The sequence below is a fragment of the Porites lutea genome, chromosome 4 (assembly GCF_958299795.1).
Source record: "Porites lutea chromosome 4, jaPorLute2.1, whole genome shotgun sequence".
NCBI classification, from domain to species: Eukaryota; Metazoa; Cnidaria; class Anthozoa; order Scleractinia; family Poritidae; genus Porites; species Porites lutea.
The window spans coordinates 22295802-22319949 of record NC_133204.1 but is presented as its reverse complement, the minus strand read 5'-3'; the positions used below and the strand labels follow the sequence as shown (position 1 = coordinate 22319949).

The 24148-nt window shown below is 37.2% G+C and overlaps 1 protein-coding gene across 2 annotated transcripts in view; it reads left to right on the top strand.

Annotated features, from left to right (window-relative positions):
* LOC140932916 (colorectal mutant cancer protein-like) overlaps positions 1-24148 on the top strand; it is a 30544-nt gene that overhangs the window by 4076 nt on the left and 2320 nt on the right. For both annotated transcript variants that reach the window (XM_073382413.1, XM_073382411.1), the window contains exons 2-10: positions 1313-1661; positions 12792-13092; positions 14515-14738; positions 15109-15220; positions 17080-17159; positions 17866-17994; positions 18903-19475; positions 19917-20981; positions 22023-22358. In XM_073382413.1, coding sequence (XP_073238514.1) covers positions 1313-1661; positions 12792-13092; positions 14515-14738; positions 15109-15220; positions 17080-17159; positions 17866-17994; positions 18903-19475; positions 19917-20981; positions 22023-22358 — 3169 coding nt within the window. The remainder of the gene's footprint in view (positions 1-1312; positions 1662-12791; positions 13093-14514; positions 14739-15108; positions 15221-17079; positions 17160-17865; positions 17995-18902; positions 19476-19916; positions 20982-22022; positions 22359-24148) is intronic.

Sequence of the window (24148 nt, the reverse complement as noted above, 5' to 3'; positions counted from 1 at the left end):
AAGTATGTATACTGAAATTCCCTCTTGGGGATAAATTCTATAAAGGGCCCTTTTTCCGGCTTCGGTAGACAAAAGCTTGATACTTTGCAGACGTGCGTGAAAGAAAACATAACTAATCTCTCTTGTATAAATCTATTTTCAAAGAGCTTTATCCAAAGAAACAGTAACCTTAAAAATCGTGGGATAAAGTTCCAATCACACATGTTTTATTTTTCAGTTGTCTAATGAGACAGATTAATTTTAAGTCCCTTCTACAGATCAAACAACTAACATATGAAGCTTACTTTGTTCCAAGTTGTTCCGATGAATTTCTGTTTTGTTTGGTGTTTGTTGTTTTTATGTCTTATTTTCTCATGAAATGCTTATCTTGATGTTTGTTGATAAAAGAAAAATTGTGCTCTAGAAATTTCTACCTGCCTTTCTTTACAACTGCAAAACAATGGCTTGTATATTTAGTGAATAGCTTTCCTGTACGTAATTTCAAGTCTATGTTTCTTTGGGGGTAGGGTCAGGCAGTTATTTTTTTCAAACTTTAAAATTGATCTTATCTCCATAGTAATTTCTTGAGTAAAAGGAACACAGGTAATAATTGTAGCGCAAAAATATATTATCGTGTAAGTAGGCGTTTATTGTGTTTGATAACTACAAATTTTGAGCGGAAATGGATCTGGATGATGACCTATACCCTCCCCGGAAAGTATCAAAATACGAGGGCCTTACCGCTTGGTTGACCGCTTGGTAACCAATCACGTTTTGGCATCCCGCAGTTCAGTATTGCCGAAAGTTGTACATTCATTCCTTTTACGAGGAAAGTCTTCTTCATGGATGTAAAAACGTTTTTCAGGGAAAGTTTTTTGGATTACATGAGGGGAATTTAACATATGAAAACCAGGGAAACGCCAACTTGATTATGAGTGACAACGAAAATGGGTTGTCGGTTTCCTTTTCGTCCGCGAGTTCAAGGCGAACATCAAGTGAAAGTTTGGAAGAAAGCTTTCGTAAGATTTTAAACGCAAGGGATAAAGGAATCAGTACTACTTTTCTTGAGAGGTATGCCGTTACGTCTGGAGGATTAAAAGTTTTAAGATTCTTGAATGTAAGAAGAGTATGCTTTACCGCCGACCCGTCAAACCGCGGTCGAGTTTCGGGTCATTGCATTTTGTTGGAATTACGTGACAAAACATTGTCTTTCATACTGCTTGTCATTGTCGATTTTGTTTAATCATTTCGCCGCTGTTTAATACTGCTGGTAGCGTTTCACCGGCTTACCGGGGGTTTATTTATCTTTATGTTTTGTCTTGTGAATTCACAGCCCTGACCTGTCGATAAAATGCAAGCAGTTGAGGCTTAAAGAGGACAGTGTTCAAGGGATCATCGAACAATTGGGTTCTGACAACGGCGATGGTTTGGTGTCGCTGGAACATATACGAGAACAAGTTTTGAAAACCAAAGAATTTGAAAAGCCGAATGTGACGGAGGATATCTCAAAAGACGAGATTAACACAAATAAAATGAACGAGAAGTCGACCGGTAGAGAGAGCTGGGAAATCGACAGCGGTGCACATGATTTAAGCGGCGACCCAACTCTTCAACAGATTATGTCTGTGGCCAATTCTAAGGGACAGTCTCGATCAAGTAATTTCTTGGAGTTAGCGAACACGGTGAGTTGATCATTAAGTGTTTTTGCAATCTTGTGCAAAGTTTATTTTCCCCATTTTAGGGTATCTCATGAACACTTAGTTTGGTTTTTGTGGGTGTGAATATTTATATTGCATGAAAGCGCGTACACTTGGTTGATCATTTCCGGAATTTTCAATGTTATCCGCCGACTTACAGTGTTTCTTCTATCGATTCCGCCTGTGTATAGAAAATTATCTGATTGTATACTAAATGTTTTTTAGTTTGTTTGGTTTCTCGCGCGGTATCGAAGCACCGGCTCGATTACTGAAGCATTTTACATTTGTAACACACATCGTTCATTTCCAGTATGAAATCGATATCCACTTCTTCCATCCTCCTTCACAAATCTACTTTCAGCGGTTACGGGATATTTCTTAATCCGTTCTAAGGTACTGTATTTCAAAATGTCGGTTCATAGAGACTGAAATATTTAAACAGCTGTGGGATACCTTGTTCCTTTGAAAACACAAACAATTAGCAAACTGCGAAAAAGAATAGCATTTCTTTAACCGAAATTATGCTGTCTTGCAACTAGTAATGATGGGTTTTAATTTGTGAATGCCCATTTAAGTCTTTGTTTTGGCGGTGTAACTACGGATTTGACCAACAAAATTGGTGGTTTGCAGTAGTAGTTATCTACCCAAAGCGGAATAAGTGTATTTCATACTGGTACGGTAAAAATAGACGGCCATGAAGTGGGTGCTGGCGCTCATTACACAATCCAAATTAGAATGAAAATTGTATCAAAAGAAGTCGATCTTCTTTCATTGTAGCGAACATAAGAATAATCGTAGGTTCGTTCCTACTGCTTATACAGTATAAATTTATTGATTCGTGATCATTTGTTTCCATTCCAACAAAGGTATAAATGAATGCTTGAGTTTTTAATCTGACGGGTAACAAGTTGCATACAAAAATAGCATGTGCGTGTAACATTTGTAGACCACAAAACGCCGGATTTTGTCGACAATAACGCAATTTTCGAACTCAAATGAGGTTTTCGTCATAAACAATCAAAAGTCAATAAGTTCGAAAATTCTTAACATCTTGATATTTTTAATATCCTTAAACAGAAACAAAAGTCATTCAAGATAAAAAATCTTTAATTTACGCTAATCGCACATGTTTTGCCCGCAGGAGTTCGTGTCAAAAAGCAATAAATTTAGACTAATTAATGAAACTGATTAATGTTAGACGGATATTTTTGAAGAAGAAACTGTTAAGCCTTTACCGACCACTTGGTTTCTTGAATTTTTCTATTTAAAGGGATCGAGATAAATTTTGCGTTTTTAGTGGAAATTCGGTCAATTTCTATTGTTGCCAAGCCACTGTATGTCATTACCAAGGTTAAATATTCTCTGTCAACATAAATCATGATATTCTGACGTTTTTTTGTCGAGGCCACTAAACTCTTGTGTTGGAATTTATAGTCTGATCCAAAAATGAAGGATTTCTATTTTGTGCATGCTGTTTTTCAGTTTTGAAGCTGTTCAAATTTGTTTTTGCTACATACAGTTTTACCTGTATAATTTTGTTTGAAAATAGCAAAAAAGAAACAAAGTTATATACAAATAATTTGTATATAACTTTGTTAATTATTAACATGTTAATGCAAATGGCATTTGGAAAATATGAAGTCCAATACAACAGGTTGAAAAGCCTGGAATTCCTGTTCCTGTCTGTTTAATATGCACCTTATGAATCTACAGTTTCATACCTAGAGAGCAGTGGGACCGAGGGCTAAGGGTGGGGACTTTGATTTTTGTTACCAGCCTCAGTTCCAATATTTCTGTAAACTTTGAACAAGTATATTGGTCCCAGGGTGGTGTGAAGTTCGAATCAAATGAACTTGAAAACAAAGCAAGTTATCATCAAAGAGTTTTACCACTGTGGGAAGTTTTGAAAATGTTTGAACTTTAACTTCAACTTTATTTATTAAAAACGGTATTACAATAGACTGGCCCGCAAAATAGCAATTGCTAATCTAGGTGGACCAGTTAAAAGAAAAATTCAATGAAAGGAAAGTAAGGAAAATATGTTAAGTTACAATAATTCTTATTTCTGTCATAGTTTTATTTTTGTTACCATTACATCTAAGGAAAAATGAAAAAGAAATATTGATGGAAAGTGGAAAGCATATAATTTTATTCAGAAATTACTTACCTTTTAATCCAACTTTTTCAAGTATCAGTGGCGTCTTAATACAGTCATTTTCTCTTTTTAAGATATCGGAAAGCAGTCCATGAAGTACTCTCGAAAATTTTTTTTTAGGAAGATCTCTAATACATACATACGGTACATACATACATACTTGTATTCTGGGTAGAACGTATTTCATAGAGCACTCAATTCATTTAATTGAAGAGCACTGACTATTAATAATCACAGGAGTTCAGGCTTCAGAAGTAATCATTGATTGTTTATTGCAACAGTGCTGTTTCGAGAGTAAGGTAACTAAGACACAATCCATCTTTTACCTAGATACAATCTCTTAATGCATCCCTATAACAACCACCCAAATTTTACTGCCAGCATTTAATTTTAACGTTCAATCGTTGAAGTTGCCTGATGAGTGTGGTCCTACAATTTCGGACCATACGAAACAGCACTGTCGCAATAAACGATCAATGATTACTCCTCAAGCCTGAACTCCTGTGATTATTAATACATACATACATACATGTGTACATACATACTTTATTAACATGAATAACACTTAGCTATAAAGCTAGCTAACAGGTCAGTCATGAAAAGAAAAAGATAGAATTAACAAGCCTGGAAACTATATAAAAAAGTGTTTAAAATGATATAGTAAATGAAAAACTACATAAAATTATAGAACTATTTAACTTATATACCAAGAAAACAAGGGTAAATTGCGAATAAGGGTAATGTGACAAGGTATCTCATTCCAAAGTTTTACGCCAAAACAAGACAAGGAGTTTTTGTGTATTCCAGCTTTGAGCTTTTAAAGTGAAAGTTTGCATTGAACTGTTAACTGTTTGCTTCAAGAGCGTCGATAGATTTTGCACTTCATTCGCAGAGAATGGAAATTTCAGCGACTCTGGGTTTCAAGAAAATATTTTTTGCAACAACAGCCATCTCCAAAAAGTGCTGTGAGCATGGATATGAGGGCCTGGCCATTTTGAAGTGCAGTGAAACCTCTATTAAGCGGACCCCAATTAAGCAGACACCTGCTATCAAGCGGACACTAAGCCATGTCATGAAATTAACGTCTTACATTTCCCTTTATAATGAACCCCTATTCAGCAGACACCCTCTATTAAGTGGACACTAAGCCAGGTCCCGAAATTAACATCTTATATTTCCCTTTATTATGAACCCCTATTCAGTGGACAGTAAGCCAAATACTGAAATTAACGTCTTATATTTCCCTTTGTAACGAACCCCTATTCAGCAGACACCTCTATTAAGAAGAGGCGGACACTAAAATAAATTGTATTTGGCTAATTTTTATTGTTAAAAACCTCTATTAAGCAGACACTGGACTGAATTGACAATAGTAGTACTTGATCACATCCTTGAAACATGTACTGTATTCAATGAATAAAGAAAAATCAATACATTTAGCTGCCAATAACTGTAGATGAGACTGACATCCGGCCGTATGATTGTCATCCGCCATCAAAGTCTAACCTCTGTATACAGTAGCTTCCTTAAGAACATGGAATTCTATCACAGTACAGAGTAACCGTTGCATGCCAATCGTTGACAAACATTGCACAATTTTACAAACTGTTAAGGAGACACTTGGGAAGCTCTCAGATGCTTGTCAAGTTCCACTAGAGCCAGAAGGTGTTTGCTATTGACCACATTTTACTTTTCTACCCACCTCAGTTGTTAAACTAGTGATAATTGCAAATCAGGGGAGTGCGTTTGATAGGGGCGGGTGGTTAGTGAGTGGGGGTGCTTGTAAGAGAAATCAAAATCAAACACTATTTTCAATATGAATATCAGCAGCTGTCTTTATCAGTGTTATTGCTTATCCTCCCACTTTACAATGCGGTACTATTTCATTTTTCCTAAAAAAATTATTTTTTACATTTAATTGGCTTATTAAAGTACATGTAAGTGACAGCAGGCCAAACACTGACTATGATCCGCAAGATATTCTTTTGCACTGTAGGATGGTCAATAAATTGGCTAAAAATTGGGATACAGAAGATTAAAGTGACCTGAAAAGTTCATTGATTAAGGTGTCAAAGTGTCGTGTATGACTTTCAAACCCTTGTTGCATGATACTGCGCTAACACAACTCACCTACCCACCACTAGTTTTCAAATACAACTCTCCCAGAATTAGTGAGATGACAAGGTCAAGGTTTCACTGTTCAACTTCTTGTATATTTTTCAAAATATATCCAATTATCTTAGAATGGAGCTCTTCCTATAAAAAATAAACTTAACTGAAAACTGTGAGAAAATAAACCTGTAATTGATAAACACAAACTCACCAATGTTTCATCTGTGAACGAGTGTTACAAAATTAATATTGTATAGACACCAGTTCCTGGGCAAGAAAAACTGAACACATATTGAGATTGAGGAAAAATGTGCCAGCCAGCCAGTCCAAGGTAGCACCCAAACCATGAGATTGCGTGGCATCCAGAATGTTGCCTACTGGACTTGTTTTTTAGTAAGGGTTCTCCTTTGTCAAATGCAAAAATATTTTAGCCTAAAGTAAGAACTTAAAACCGTGAAATCTGCACAAAATTTCCTTTCCCTACCTTGGCCCATGTCCCCCTCCGTTAGGAATAACATTGATAGGTGCAAGATGCATTTACAATGATAAATGGCTTAGCATGCATTGTTGAGTTTTAGTTACACATGGGAGGGAGAAATGTATGTACATTGTACATACTTGATTTTTCGAAAAATTCCAGCTGTTATTAAGACTTGTTTGTGCACCAAAATATCTTATCTGGTGAAAAGCGATTTGTTGCTTCAGATCAAGTGGATTTTTCGAGTGATTCTTCACCCCTTCTTCCCCCCCCCCCCCCCCCAAAGAAAAAGAAAGAAAGAAAGGATCATTTGCCATGACAATGTCATGTCTTATGTTGCTGGCTATTTGTCCCACAATTTTTGCAGCATTGTAAGGGCAAGGTTAGCTATAGCTACCCAATGATTTTTGGTGATTGATTATTGCAAAATCACCGTTGATTTGAACTTGCCTGAATTTCCGTGCATCAACAGTCACCAGTCAGTCACCGGAAACCTACATCAGATGCACCTTACAGTATTGGCTGCAAAAAGATGGGATTTGCAATAAAATATCCATAACGTCGGCAGAAGGTGTTATCAGAAATCACAGTAAAAAAGCACCACAAATGTCATGTGTAGACTTGCCTTTAGAAGGTCATGCATTAGAAATTAATGTTGTGTACCACTGATTTTTACAAGGGTAACCTCTTGTCAAAAATACTTTTTCAAATCCTTTCCTTGAAAAAATGCTCAAATGGTGAATCTCGCAAAGCTATGTTTTGATTTGACATGAAGAATCCACACTCTGGATGTATCTTTACGGATGCATAGTCCATATTCAGATTTCATGCTAAAATGAAAATCTTATTCTTTTTTGGATTAGGAAATCCAGATTAATTGGATCTTTCTAAAAATACACCCTTTAATTTGTTTTGAAAGTACTAAGATTTCACTTACACGCTGTAAATAGTAATGTATTAAAAACTAAATACATTGGTTTTAGGTGTCTGGAGTGGAGGGGTTATTTGGTAATAGTACTTGATATCTTGTGCACATGTGTCATGAACCTGATGATTGTTGTGGCTCTGACAAGTGTTGTGACTTTGAAGAGTGTTACTGCTCTGTCAAGGGTTGTGAATATAATTATATTTTAGTGCTTAATTTTATAGTTGATGGTGTGTACTTTGTATTTTTTTAATCTTATGAGAGATCCTTTTTGAAAACCATACTTGTATGAAAAAGCTATCTCAATAAAGATTATTATTATGTACTGTAACTGAAAATTATTTGGAAATAACAATTGCCCTATAAATTACAAGCCTCCTCTTTGTGAATCGGTAAAACTTTGATTTAACGTCTTAAAAATATTAGATTCAATTCACATACATTTACTTTGGGCATAATTATTTCCAACACTAATACCTCTTATCATTTTTAATACATGAAGTGTATGGTTAATTATTTGTGACATTTAAATAAAGAAAGGAATTCAGAAAATCTTATATATAACAGATATATTTTTTATTGAAAGCTACATTGATAAATTTCATTCAGTTTGCATGAGACCACAGTTATGACTTCTCAATCAGTCTCTCTTTATTTTGATTAAAAAAAATAAATCATAACATTCTGTAAAATATTTTTGTTGGCTTTAGTTGTACGCAACTAAAATTAGGGAACTGTTTTTTGTTTTATTTTAATTCTTTAGGCTTCTTTTAAGTACATAACTGCATGTGTGAAAAAGAATGTTGCTAATTGAAAATAACATTATTTATTAATTTCCATGGTCAGTTGGTCAATGGTAAATTGAATTTTTTAATGAAGTCTGACAGCTGAATGGTGTTATTTTTATTTTGCAATCCTTTATTTCATTTGGCATTGAAACATCTTTTGTTCTTGGTATTAACTCATGCAAATTTGCTTCCAGTATAAATAGTTTTTTGCTTTACCAAATGCTAAGTGGGTGTGTGTGGATCAATTTAGAGGAAACTTTACAAAATCTATTGGCTGTCAAGGGTTTTTTGTTTTTATACAATGATATTTGATTTCAGCCATTGTAAGCTGGTGGTAATTTTCAAGTGTTTAAGTGCAGCTTATGAGTCATTCTGGCATCTGAATCTTCAGTCCTGTTATGCACTTTAACTCATGGAAAACTCCCGTATGACACTTGACAGGTTCCGTTGTCAAAATTTCCGCAGGTGAAAAATGCATAAGATCAAGGTACACATTCAGATATCTATCCCTAATTAATTTTAGTTACCTTTTTGGTTGGGTCGTGAAGAAGAAGAATCATGAATGTAGCTATCTGGAGGTTGTAAACCCAATGTGTATTCTAATTTGATTCTGTCTGCTATGTTTGCAGTAATCTATTATTTATCATCTTAGTGTTTGACTGAAATTTAACATTGTCACAGTTGGCAAAGATTGCAGTGTTAGAGCATGTGCAATGTTAGTTGATCATTGAAATGTCGAGTGATAGGCAGTTACATAAGAATTCTTGTGGGTTAAAGCTCACTTTCTTGTACGAATTTTATCAGTGTAACAAGATGGAGTTCCTTCAAGTTAAGTAAAATGTTATGTGCAAACAAGCTACAGTTACTAGTAAAAAAATATTCATGTGGTCATATTTTTCCCTCTTAATTTGTGGCTAAACCATTGTTTTTGCATTTTATGTGATTACAGAATTCTTAAGGTCTTCCACAATCCTCTAATGGTGTTGTTTTTGGTTTACTTAAATATTAAAGCTTTCTGGCATATTTTACATGTGCATATAAAGTTGTTTACATTTACAGTGCTATGTAGCACAATAAATGAAGACAAGTGTCTTTTGAATAATATTAAATGATAATGGTGAGTGTTACATAAGGAATTGATAATGATTTTATCAGTTTCTAGCAATTGGTATGATGAATAATAGTTGAAAGTAAACATTTTTTAATCATGTATAGTAGGCGATCAATCCTAACCTGTTACAATTTGTTGTCTGAACAGACATACATGTATTTTTTAGCTTGTTCTTTCATTTTTTACATTAAAACTTTACTTGCTTGTTTGTTCTTCTATCAGTTATCTGTAGCTAATTCTCAAATGTCCTAGTTAGTTGAAATACATAAATTGTCAGATTATTATACAGTCAAACTTGAATTACACTGTTCTAAGGTGGACCCCTCATTAGGCAGTGTGAGTAGGTTCGTAACATTTTCAGATCTTTTGTGTAAATTGAGCTTGTGTAAGAGGGTGATAGTGACAGAAACCTGGTACTCAGACTGATGACTGAGTAAATATTTTGAAATCTTCATAAGCCTTCTATTGGAAAACAACAACAACAACATCTTTTATTTTAACATGATACTTTTACAGCATAGCTGATGTGGTTGTGCATAATGTAACTCAAATTGAATAAATAGCAGTTTAGCAAAAAGAGACTAAAAATATTAACCCTGCTGAGTTTGCACAAAATTATTTACATTTTACTATATATATACAGGTTTCTATCTACAGTTTTCTGTTTACAATGTTTCAAGTTTTACATGTACTTTCTATTTACAATTATATAATTGCATATGGGTTATCACTAATTTTAAGCCCCTCCCTGTAGGTGGCTAAGCTTTGCTTCAAGGAGGGGCTTTAAAAAAAGCTTAATTTGTGAGCTTAAAATGTGAGGCTAGTTGTTAGAGTACATACTATTTAAGAATAGCCTTTCTTCTGAAACCCTGATGTCTTTTTTGTTTTAAATGTTTTGTTCACCCAAGTTGGAAATTTCTTTAAGAAATGCTGCTACCAGTTGCTACGAGTTTGGTGAGAGTTGACTAATTATTTTAAAACCGGAACAAGAGGGTGATTAAAATTAAACTGGGGTGTTATTTAAAGCTTTTCTTAAACCAGTTTAGGATTAAAAGACTTAGATGTTTTGTGCGTTCTAAATTTCATTTTGATCACGAGTCATGGGGTATAGGATTTCATGTGAAATTTTTCCATCTGTCACATTGCTGTTATGATTGGTATACCTACAATCTTGTTTAGAATAAAATTGAAAAGCAAGCCCCCTTCCCCTAGTCTTAAACTAAAATTGCCTTTATAGGTATTGTTATTGAAACATGAGAATGGAATCGTGATTTAGCTTTTTGCTCATGCTTTTAGTTTGTGCCTAAGCCAAGGTCTAAGACAGTTCCTTTGAAAGGTCATATTTGCTGTTTCTGCTTGGTATTGACTGGTAAGATATTCAGTCATGTCAGTCATAGACAGTGTGCAGAAAAGCTGTGTCCATAAAGCGTGGTTGACGATAATATTATATGATAGTTTGTGATTTGATACACAAGTGTCTGTTGTCCATATTAACTGGTGTCCATATTAAGCAGGTTAATTTTAGAGAAAATATATGAACTTTTTGTTAGGACAAACAAAACTGTCCGTTATATATGGGTGTCTATATTAAGCAGGTATCTGCAGAGTGGGGGTGCACTTTATTTTGTCCAAGACTGTAGTTACACCGGCTGTACATGTAATACCACTTATTTAATAACATTTCTCTTTTTGGCCACTAGCTAAATTGGCTATAATTGTATGGTTTCAAGGGGCACCACTTCTTGCCCTTCAGTTAGTTACCTTGTTATTAAAGCATCTCATTCTGGAATGGTTTAAAATAATTCTGTTCCCCAAGCAATTTTACTTTTTACTGTAAGCATTTATTAGGAGATTTTTATCAACTTTTTTTCATTCTTGCATGTACACATGGAGTAATTCAAATTGAGGCAAAGAAAAAAATTTAATAGTTTGATCCTTCTTCTTTATCATTTTCTTCTGGCACTTAAGAAAAAAAAAAATGAAAGCCTGCATTCCTCAAAATATTTATTTATTACCTACTAATTGCATTAATCATAGAATCTTAATCTCATTATGGTTCTTAACCATCACATAATACCATGTAGCCAGAAATTGGAAGAAAGTGCTTACTTGTAAGATCGGCCTAATTAAGTTAATGAAAAGCAGGCATTATACAAAATTTTAGTGTACTGTTGCTCTACAACTAAATTACTGCCAGGGTACTTATCTGATCTACTGATTTGCCTTATTATCTATTATCTAAAAATCCAGCTCTCATTTGCTTATCAAACTTTGAATAAAAATTATAAGAACCTAAAATTTCGAGAAGCTTGTCCAACTACAAACACCCTTTATCTTACATGTATATTAAAACCACTCAGGCTGACTTTTAAAACTGTACATGTAGGTTCTTGCATGGGGTTGTGTTTTTTATTTTATCTCGGTGGAAGTCAGGTTGTTTCAGTTTTTAATTACAATAGATCACAATAGTTTCCTATGCAAAAAAAAAATCCATGTGCTAATTCAATTTTTTAAAACAAATTGCTTCCATTTACAGTGTAAAATAACCTGTGAAATCTTTTATGTCTACATGTTTTTAAACTCTATTATTAGGTATTATGCCTTGGTCTCCTGCGGGGTTGCACACTTATGGTCATACAAGTCTTGTTTGTACTTAACCTTTGCCTTCCTAAGTTAAGTATAAGCACCAGCATTCTGGGCAAACGTTTGAGTCTGTCTGAGAGATGAATCCGCAGTTTTATGTGCTATGAAAATGTTTTTAGTAATTTAAGGAATGAGAGGGTTTCTATTCATATTCATCTGAACAAAAACTATTTAACAGCACTAATCCCTGAGGGTATGTTTTTCAACTAACTAAGTGTAAGATTCAAATGTTGCCCATAATTACTCTATAGCACTCTTAATACAAATTTGAGACTTAAACTGTTGTTTCTTTTAAAAGCATCTCTTTATAAGTCTTTATTATATAGTTTGCTCTTAATTATCTCTCTAAAACAGTTGAATTTAATTAGTCTTTTTAATTATTATGGCATTGTGAAGTAAGGTTTGTTCAGAATATTGTGGTTTCCTGTTTTTGATAGTTTCTGAGGGAGAGATATAATTGTTCCTTATCCCTAGTGTAGTGCTTTGTGTCGGTTAAATTTATGTTTTGTGAAATTCATCTTGTTTTTTCCATTATTTATGCTGTTACTGAACCCCTTTTAAGCATAAATATTCACTCACCGTGTTCTTAAGGTTTCTGTTTTTGGTGCAAGGTAGTATAGTAAATGTTATTCTTTATGCTCAAAGCCTCATTAACATTCTGCATTCCTTGCAAAAATGTGGTCAGATACAAAACTGTCCTGCCTTTCTGTTTTATTTGTTGTGGGATTCTTTCTTCACTGTAATTTCAAATATTTTGCATACATTGAAATTGTGTTTGTAAAAAGCACATGCTCAAGCATGAAACTTGAGATAACACCAAGAAGGTCACCTGTAACAGCACTTGAAAGTAACATCTTGAAACGATTATTTTTGTTTCTAAGAGGAACTGTTTTTTTCTCTTAGCTTCACCTAGCAGCACTGGCTTCCCTGAAAAATGAAATTGTGGAACTCTCAGGAAAAGTTCAGCAATTGACAGAGGAGCGAAATCAGTTGCAGACAGCACTTGATCAGGCTGCTCAAGACCGTAAAGAGCTAATACGTGATTACGAAGACAGACTTAACTCCCAGGCCCAACTGAGTGAACAACACATCACAGAACTGCAAAGTGTTATCGCTGAACTTAACAAGAAATTGTCTCAGGCTTCTGTGGACAAGTTTGATGAGTCTGAAGAGCATGAGATAGAATCACAGACATCAGAGCATGGTAAGCCTAAATAATTGCACATGGTTAGGTTTATATCATTAAGTGCATTAATATATAAATTTAAAAGCTTAAAATTCTCGTCTTGAAACCTGTACTGAAGCTTTTAATTAATCATGGAGCCTTTGCTGACAGAGACCCAGCTATGTAAACCCAATAAATTACCGGTACTCCCAAACAGCATATGGTGAGAGTAAATTCAACCAAGGGCCAAGAGCTGCAGCCCACCAGCCATGCAGCAAAAAGTATCGGGTGTTGAGTTCTTAATGGCTTAATGAGGTTGTCACAATTATTAGTGAATCATCCCTAAACCAAACTTCAAGGGATTTTTTGTTTGACGTTTTATAACCCTAAGCCCTGAAGCCAAGTGTGAATTTTAATATAATTATTTATGGTCTATTGCTTTGAAAGTTGTTGTTATTTATTATAACTTATATCTGATTAATAATTGAGTAGGTCTTAAAGAATAAACAATAGAACAATAGTGGCCTTTCATCACACAAACAAGACTCCCTTAAAAGAAATCTTAAAAGACTAAGAAATTCTTTGGGGAGCAGGGGACATATATGGGTTGGCCTGGTCATAAACAGAAAAGGAGGACTTTGAGTAAGCCCTGAGTTTATTTGCAAGGAGAAACTTTCTCTACTTTAAAAGCGGAAATTGATAAATTACTTTTGAAATATTTTCATCACTGTGATATCTGTTGTGGTTCAAATTTAATCTTTGGTTTGAATCAAACTGGTTTAAAATTTTCAAACTGGATAGAAATTTTTCAACACATAACTCGTTCTCATTTATTTTACCTCTCCTTGTAATATACTGTGTAAAATAAACTTGTGACATCAAGGTGTCACATTTTAGTAAGGTAGTGTTTTAGGGTGCATTTGATTGATTGTATTTGGGAAAAGAATACGCTTAAGTTTTTTTAGAAACCTCTTCACTCTTGCATCATGATGTTTGGATTACTTAAACGCTTTTAAACAGATTTCTAGCTATTGCCATGCAAGAAATTCCAAAACAAGGGATTTCCAGAGTTAGTCTGTTTACTCTTACTGTGGAATACAGTAAACTGAACTCGCCCTTAGTTTTGTTAAAAAATTATTTTATGTAAAATACCCTTCATACACGCCAGTCAATTTATGAGGTTTGAAATCCAAATGAGTAGGCTGTCTCCTCTCAGAGGCTTACAGCTGTAATTGAGCTTTTTTTGATATATTCAATGGATATTGGGATCAGCCACTGTGGAGAGCTAGTATAATTTATGTTACCGTTAATTTTTTTATTTCGGTTTATTTTTGTTTTTCCTTTGTGTTGTTCATTAGCATTCATTACCATAACCAAAAACAATAGAAAAGTAAAAATTAACTGAAATAAAAAATTAACGACAATTTATATACATTGATTATTGTGATTCATGTCTGACAGGATCACAAAGTGAATCAGACAGCCTTGCCTCTGACGAAGGGGCAAATGATGATAACACGGATGATGAGTTGTCCAAAGTAGTCGGTGGGCTGGAATTTGCTATAGACAGGCAGGATACAGCTGACTCCAAACAAGTGCAAAAGAAAGAGGTCACTGAAAGCAAAACTGAGGACAAGAAACCAGTAGAGGATGATAACAAGCCGCCATTGCATAGTTTACAGTCTGTGAGTTCAGTTCGGTCGCTTCAACTTTTCAATTTTGCCCGCCTGAGATGCGGCGCCTATTTGAGGGTGGCATTTATTTGAATGTTGTACACAACAAAGAATGTTTTTTTAATTACGGTATTATAATTTTCCGTGTTAAACTAACAGAATTAATGTGTTTGATTTTGATTATATCGGGGCTACTGCTCTCGTTCACTTTTTTGTCCCAAAAACGGCACTTGATCGGGCAGTGCTTATTCGAGTAAATACTGTATTCAGATTATTAAAGTAAATTTACATTGTATACTGTATGTTAAGTCTTTTGTACAGAAGTGCATGATCAAGAACGCCACCCAGATAGATTGTGCAATTTTCTGTTTCTTTTTTGCAGCTTGTAAAAACAGATGTCTCAGGCAAAACAGCCAAGGAGCATGAAGATCTTCAGGCCAAGTGCAGAGAGCTTAGAGTTCAGTGTCTAGACCTGGAAAAGAAACGACAGATCTGTAAGTGAATATTATTATATATTATTATTTGTGAACACCCATTATAGGCGACCACTTTCCACTAGCGACCACATGATAACTTTGTATTCAAGAACATTTTTAATAAAAAGAGATGTTTGGAACCTCTCGTAAACAACCACATCTTGTAGGAGAGTTTGGCCACTTGAGTGGGTGGTTTTATAATTTACCAGTGTTTTTTTTTCTGTGAAACGCAGAAGGTTCCAGAAATATTATTTCTGGAATGCTATGGTATTGCAAGGAAAAGCCAATCATGTGTAAGAAAACTAAACACTATTCAGCAACGCAAGGGTTTCAATAAGCACCGACGGCCGACGAAACGCGTAGGCTACTTCGCTCATAGAGGTCGGCTGCTCTTTTTAAAATAAAAATGTTGTAAATAAAACATATAATTATCATAAAATCTGAATGAAAACGTAATTATGATGTGATTTCATAAAGAGTTTAAAGACCCACTGGTTTTACGTTATGTGAACGCTATATTTCAGTCAGTTTTTCACAGGTTTACGCAGAATTTGTTTACTAGCGACACATGATAACTTTGTATTCAAGAACATTTTTAATAAAAAGAGATGTTTGGAACCTCTCGTAAACAACCACATCTTGTAAGAGAGTTTGGCCACTTGAGTGGGTGGTTTTATAATTTTCCAGTGTTTTTTTTTTCTGTGAAACGCAGAAGGTTCCAGAAATATTATTTCTGGAATGTTATGGTATTGCAAGGAAAAGCCAATCATGTGTAAGAAAACTAAACACTATTCAGCAACGCAAGGGTTTCAATAAGCACCGACGGCCGACGAAACGCGTAGGCTACTTCGCTCATAGAGGTCGGCTGCTCTTTTTAAATTAAAAATAACGTCGTAAATAAAACATATATCATAAAATCTGAATGAAAACGTAATTATGATGTGATTTCATAAAGAGTTTAAAGACCCACTGGTTTTACGTTATGTGAACGCTATATTTCAGTCAATTTTTCACAGGTTTACGCAGAATTTGTTTACGTGCAAAGTACTTAATTTAGTTTTCATCATTTCTTCATTGCTTGTAGGAATTGATTGTGTGACTGATAAATCGAAGGTTGTATGAAAGCTACATTTTCTCGATGGAAAAACACGCTATTTTGTCCTCAATTTAGTCCCCAGAACGCTGAAAATCGCGTTTTAGGGCTTTGAAATTTCTCAGTTTTCTGGGGAAACACGCCCCCAGACCCCCCCCCCCCCCCCCCTAGAAAAAGAGGACTAACGTCACCTTGTTGATACAATCGGTTACTCTATTCAGACCTGCTAGCTACTTCAATTTGTGTTGAAACCCCTTGTTTTTGTGTCCTGAACTTTTTTTTGACTGGTCAGAACGCGATAATGATACCCTGAAATAAGTGTTCACAACATTCTCGGTTCTCTGAATCAAACCTAGAAATATGTTGGACCTATAACGCTGTTACTGCAAGATAGTCTGAGAAATCTTGGCATTTACACTGGTCGCTTACGGGAGGTTCGGCTGTAAACGTTTCAGTAGTTATTTTAGTGTTTTTAAAATTTCTGGCATCGTGGGGCCCGTTTCTTGGAAGTCTGAGTAACTTTTTTGGGTCCGAAAAAAACAAGAGAATAAAATCGCGGGTTCCTAGCTGACAAGCCAGTCTATTTTGTTTTGTTTACTGGTCAATAATCTTATCATATTGTCTTCAGAACTATTTAAGTCTCTGTCTTGAATGGGAACTTTGTGCTCTTTTTGAAAACCTATCTTTTGAATCACGGTAAAGCATTGAGCTGGGGAAGAACTTAATGTTTTTAGTTACGATATTATTTCATTCTTTTATTGATCTAAAACCTTTTTGGGTTTAGTGGAGCGCCAGCTTCAGCAGACAAGTTTGAAGGAGTGGGTGACAAGAAAGAAGTCTTCCGGTAGCGCAGGGACACCAGACGTAAGCCTTATTGACACATTTCTTTACTCTTGTAATTCCTTCTCTACACCATTGATCAAGCTTGGTTCAAAAATCGTGCAAATTTTCAGGAGATAATCAAACACTGGTTTAGTTTTTGTTTTTAGTACCCGAAATAAATCTTGCACTTTGGCATATACAGTGGAAGCCCGATATAACGAAGGGCCAAGGGAGTGGGGAAATTTGTTCCCTATAACGAGGTTCTTTTTCATATGTTGTGCTGTTACTGAGGTAACAATAAAACCGATGACTTCGTTAGTTACTGGTTCGCTATATCTAGGTTCCACTCTAGTCATAAATGCAACCTCTAATGCTTAGAGTGTGAAGGCAAGAAAGTTTAGTGGTCGCCAAGCCCCTGCAAAACTCTAGAAAATTGTTTGTTATTTGTTGCACTGTTGAAATTTTGAGGAGTATTCAGAGTCTTGTTATTATCGGTTTCTTTTCTGTTTTTTTTTTTCACTTTCAGACCTTGTAGGTGTAACTGAAATTATGCCAGACCAACTGATTTTTGGAGTGAATGCATGAGTTTACCCTTACCGGGTATTTTGCTCACTGTGGTCACATCACAAAAGCCTCAGTTTCTTTCTTTGTTTTTTTTTAAGTCAAGAAAAAGTCAAGACCAATTGGGGGCATTTTTTTGCGTGTGAGCATATCCACAACAAATGTTGTTTCTATTGTAATTTTGTAGGAGCTCCAAGCAGTTTCAAGTGAGAGGGATAATCTAAAGGCAAAACTCCGAAAAACTGAAGGGGATTTAGAACAAGTTAAAACTGAAAATCAGAGGTTTAGAGAAGAGAGAGACCGGCTCAGGCGTAGAGTAGGTTCCATTCTTTTTTGTTGTTGTTAAATCCTTATCGTTCCATTTCTTGATTATGTCGGTTTGATACTAAATTCTCCTTGAAGCAAAATTCCAGGCTCACTTGTGCGAGGTGGGGGAAAATTTTTGCGAAGGCTGACAAGAAGAATGAGTTGAGGAAAAATGACATCAATTTTCCTCGCCCCATTTTCTAACTGGCTTCGCCTAACTCGCACCAGTGAGCCTGCTCGCCGGTTATGAGAATCTTATCTGCTTGAAATCAGCTTCCCATTTCTAATCTAGAGTAAGACCTAAGCTGCAAATGTCGGATTATACAAAAAACGTCAAACACAAACAAATACGCCTTATGTATCTTACACTGTACATGTTAGACGCCGAATTCGCAGGTAGACTGATTGTTACCATATATTCACTGCCTGAACAATGTTATTTCCTCGTTAGTTTAGTTTGTATGCTGAGGGTTGACTTAAACCATCTGCAAAAATTTAAAAAGTTTAGTCTTCACTCGTTCTCGCCCTCCGCGCTCGTCGATTTTCGAAAAGAAAAAGAAGATAACGTCTGTGTGCAGGTTATACTATTAACGCGAACATCATGTTCGGCCTAAGTAAAGATTTCGTCGAACATTCGCCTCTTTAGCAACGGGAAAGAACTGGGCCGAGTTAACATTCGCAAAGACCTCTGGGACGTTGCTAGGTACAGGCAGCTAAGAATTTGGCCAATAGCTGATCGGCGCGTCCTTAGTGACGATCCTAGAAACAATTACGGGACACATTTAGGTTCCAGTTCCCTTTTATTTCTGTAGTGGCGAATGGGCCAATTTTAGTCGGACATTATCCGGTGACTGACTGTTATTGCAACTTTGTAAGTTAATGTCGAACTCAACAAATGATTTCTCTCTTTCCTGCCAGGTTTTTGAAATGCAGGATCAACTTAAACTGCTTCATCAAAAGTCACTCCAGTATGAGCAACAACAAGCCAGGACACGGGCGAACAGCATGCAGGCGCCTGCAACTCCCAGGTCTCCTAGCATACCTCGCAGAAACACACAACCATCAAGCAACAGTCATTCCGCAGTGCGCGTGCTCAGCAGACAAGCAAGTATGAGTGGTGTCTCAGATGGCTCTCATAAAGATAACAGCTATCTGACATCACCCCGTATTGCACGCCGTTCCAGTATTGATAATTTAAGTATGTCCAGCCAAGGTCGAAATTCGCAGTCTATGCCAAACGGACATGTTCGGAGACCCAGTGGCAGTGGAAGTGTCTGGACAGCTTCAGACGGCAGCCCAGCATTCCCGTCACGACACCCATCGGGTAGTGTCCAGTCCATCTCAAGTCAGGCGTTCTGGAGGCCTGGTGCAACTAGTGATTTAGGCTCATCTGTGCACGGTTCAACACAAGAAATAACTGTTGTGGCAAAAATGATTGATGATGGAACGCAAGGTAGAGGAATTACAGGGATGAATTGTATTAGGGCTCTGGTAAGTAATCCGTTTTTTTTTTTTCCAAGTGAAAAAGGGGCCCGTTTGTAGGGTCTCAAATATTAAGGTCTTCGAGAGGGTTGCCCATAATGGCCTGGGATAGTTTGAGTTACGATCGCGTGCCCCGGTCACTTTGATTTCAGACAGAACAAGTGCTGAGAGACGTATTGAAAGAAAATACCATAAGTCGGAAACTGGATTAGTTTAAAACTATTTGTGTGCTTTTAAGGAAAAAATGGAGACCTCAGACTAATGCAAACTTCGTAGCATAGTTTTTTCTGACTGCGCATTGCCTGTCCTAGCCGTTGTGAGGCAATTTCTCTCCCGCTTGCTTTAATATATTCTCTCGGCTAATTGTGAGAAGGGATAAGCGTCTACTCGTAGTCTTAGATTTTGGAAATTAATAGTTTGTTTCGTATTCCTCTCTTTTTCATATTTTAGAGCCAGTTACCAGAGTTTGCATCAAACAAAATGCCTCCTGACTTAGTAAAAGCATTGGAGAATAGTAAGACTACTCAAGAAGTTTACAAGGCGATGTTCACTTACTGTGATACACAAGCGGACAAGAAACTCAAGGAATATGAACTAGAAATTGAGATGTTAACGAGTCGCTTTGATCACATACAAGCTCAAAACAATGTTATATCTTTGTCGTTAGAGGAAAGTAGAAGCAATGCCGATAGAATGAGTGTTTTAATGGGCAAATATGAATCGAACTGCACCGCTCTTCAACTGGCTTTAAGTTTTTCAGACCGAGTCATGGAAACATACGAGGTGTTGTTAGAGTTGTCAGAGTCCGAACAAGCGAGACTTCTCGCCAACTGTCGGGCCGCTGGGGTTAAAACTAGCCTCCATGGCTATGCGAATCCATCCTCGGAGTCACCTTATAGATTAATATATACCGAAGAGAGTGAAAACGAAGCCGAGAATGATCGGAAACCCGAAGATGTGGAATCGTGCGTGAATCGGAGGCGAATGGCGGAAAACGAAGCGCGGTTTTTGCTTCAAAAATTTGATAGGAATTTTGAGACACAAAGTAATTGTGGACAGCCATGGGAGTCAGTATCATCTAACAGTAGAACTAGTTCAACGGGTTCGTCAAATGACATGGAGTTCTCCCCTGAGGAGGCTGCCAGATTAAAAAGTTATATTCAACAGTTGAAATCGGAAAGGTCAACCGTCGGTCTTACGGCTATCGAGTTGGAAAGCGTGCATGAAGTGGCGCAACCAAGGGATTTGAAGTTGGAACCCCTGGATCCTAAAATAGACTTAGAGAACGCTGTACTCATGCAGGAATTAATGGCTTTGAAGGAAGAAAAAGCCGAATTAAAAGCTAAGAATTATTTAATTGAAAAAGAGAGGAAAGCTCTAGAGCTGAAAATTACGTCGCGGGATGCGCAGGAACATGCTTATCTGGTTCATATTGAACATTTGAAATCAGAGATGCAGGATGAAATACGAAGAAGAAGGAGATTGCAGAAGGACGCTGGCGTCGCGAGTAGCAAGGTAAATATTTGTATGAGATAGGTCGTTTGAAGTTATTTTGCCAGAAGTTTTTTTGGGCTAGAGATCATTGCGTCACCGCAGATATCCATATACGACTCATGCGCAGTAGATGGGAGGTTCTGCTTTAAGGCGCGGTTTTTGATGTCTTGCTGTGGCCTGCTGCTCTGCTCTTGTGCAATTTCAAAGTAGGTCTCACCTTTCCCGCCATCCGCCCCCACACCCCCTCACATAAAAAAAAATTACACCACAGTAAGCGAACTTGTGCAATAATACAATAATTATTGAACTCGATTTTAAAAGTATGGCCATCTGTCAGAGTCTTGAGATCGGCAAATAATGGACCTGCTTGGATTGGCAAATCACTGTATTTTGCTTGGTAGCAATAACCGCTGAATAGGTGTCTTTATTGACGACAAAGGTGATTCTTCGACTGCGGTTTGTTGGGAAGGGACTCTTGCGGGGTAACTCCAAGTTATTCTACATCTTTGTTAATCACAGTCAAAACAAATCATTTTTGGTAGCGTTCACTTTTTATCTGGCCAACATGGTTCTAAATGTACCGCGATGGGGCGGGCGTGGGGTTGTAGCGGTCGGGGGAAGAAGGAGAGAAAATATCTGCTTCCTAAGTACATTTGATACTCTTTCCAAGGTTGCACTCACCAAGATGGCGGTGCTTTACAGTAAGCGCTAGATCTCGACGATTTACGGAAAGAAACCGGGAATAGTCCTAGAAATAACTACTCGGAAATTTCAACGCTGACCTACTCTACGATGGCATCCCATTCCTTATTTTCCTCGGCCGGGAAATACCCCCTCTCTTATGCTGGAGTACACCGCCTTCGTTGCCTTAAGTTACTTATGGCTGATATCCAAAGTTTATTTTATTTTATTTTTTTGCGTTTTCCGCGGTATTTTGATGTCGGAAATAGACTATTAATTTTGTAGTTAGTGTTTCAAAAAACGGGGAGGTAGGGAGGGTTTTCATTGCAGTGGAAGTATGACTTTAAGAAAAGTTACATCCTAACTTTTGCTTTGTTTTAGTCGGACGAGAAATCAGGAGGCAGTGCTTCTGGAACTCCGTCTATTACTCTGGCTGAGTTAAAAACATCCGATGATGACATCCCGCCGGACTTGTATGAAGCTGCCAGGAGAGAAAAGAAGCTCAAAGCCAAAATTCAGGAGTTGGTAGAAACGCTGGAAAGTTTGTCGAAAAACTCGGAAACAAGACATCAACAAACTGCTGAATACGTGGCGGACTTAAAGAAGGCGAACGGTGCTCTTGTGGCAGCTTATGAAAAAGCGAAGAAAAAGCACGGAGCACGGTTACGGAAATTGGAACAGCAGATGATAACCATGGTGGAAAGACACGACGCCCAGGTTAGTACCTCTCGTTAATGCAATTGTTGTAAAATAAAAGTGCGGAAAAAGTTGTTCAAAATGACATGACAATTGGAGCTTTCAGCTTCAACTCCAGCTCTAACTCGTTCACTGTGTAATTCTGAGAAGTCGAAAGTGTCTCGTTGGAACAAATTAGACTATTCTAACATAGTTTGCGCAGTTCCAAGGTATTGCCAGGCAAGGGTGACGAGTTTAGGGGTGGGGTGAAAGTACCCTAGACTAGACAATGATAGGTTCCACTTGTCTTCCATCTGAAAATTTCACGTGTTGGAGCGTCCTGGCCTGTCGGTTTGGCTTCATGGAAGGCAGATTTAGTTAAGAAAACACGACGTCAACTGAGAACACGAAAGTGTACGGACGTCCTGTGCTTACATTTCAGGGTTCGCACGTACCTTGAAAGTCCTTGAAATTGCAGTCCGTTCTGGAAAGTCCTTGAATTTCAGTGCTAACTGAAGGAGCAAACACAGAAAGACCTTCAGGATAAAATTGCTCGTGTTGTGGACGGACTTAGACATAGACATAGACTCAAGGCTCTTTTTTTTCACTGAGTGGAGTCCTTGGAAAATGGGAAATGTTTCTTTGAAAGTCCTTGAATTTTTTGTTCAAAAAAGTATACGAACCCTGAAATTTGCTGTTCTGCCATCGGTCAAGTCGGTGTAAAGACCTGCGCCCGCTGTCGTCTGTCGTCTAACCGCCGTCCGGTTAGCTCAATCGGATTAGAGCCGGTCTGCTGAGCGTGGGGCCGTAGGTTCAAACCCTGGCCGGACCGACACTCAGGATCTTTAAATAACTGAGGAGAAAGTGCTGCCCTTGTAATAACATCTGCAAACGGTTAGACTTTCTAGTCTTCTCGGATAAGGACGTTAACCGTAGGCCCCGTCTCACAAGCCCTTGCAAATGTAGTAAATCTGGGGGACGTTAAAGAACCCACACACTCTTCGTAAAGAGTAGGGCACGTAGTGCCCGGTGTAGTGGTCTATCTCACTTTCACACTCATGTATGGGGGCATCATCACTCATTCCTTCATTACTTGTTAACTGTACCTTAAACAGTATGGCAAAGTCCACCAACCAGAAAAGCCCTGAGAGGAGTGGATAATAAGATATTATATTTTACACTTCGTCACTTTATCTTTGGAAAATCTACCTAGTGATTAAAGCTGTGCTTTAAGCCGAAAGCTCCATTTTTTTCCTTGAGTTTTTCTTGCCTAAGACTAGGGTTTAATTTTCTTAATCTTACTATGTAATAGTGGTGTTTGTTAATAGGACTGGGTGGAGTCTAGTTCGGTCTTTGATCGGTTGACCCCCTAAAATATTGACCTTCGAGGCCCAGTAACGGGATTTTCGGTTTTTGCCGCGCGAAAAATGGAACGAGAGCCAAAAAATGAAAGAGGGGGTAGGGGGAGGGGATGGAAGGAAACTTGTTTCCTTCTTTTCTTCCCCACCCCCTCCCCGCTCTTTTATTCGCGCCATTTTTCGCGCGGTCCTCGTTCTTTGCTGCAAAACCGCACGTAAACTCTTGCTACGCAGGCTATATGTGGGGTAAAAGGACCACAATATTTCAAGGAAGTAAAAATGCTCACTCTTCGATCTTAGATGCCCATATGAGGGGCATGAATAACCCTCTAAGGAAAGTTATACCCTACAGTGCCAGAGCGAGGGACTTGTCTTTTTTTCCTCAAAACGCAACACCAAGCTTAGGGTGGCCCATCAGGGTTTGGGCGGGGCGAAAATGCGCATTTCTACACTGATCGATGTTATTTTGTGCCT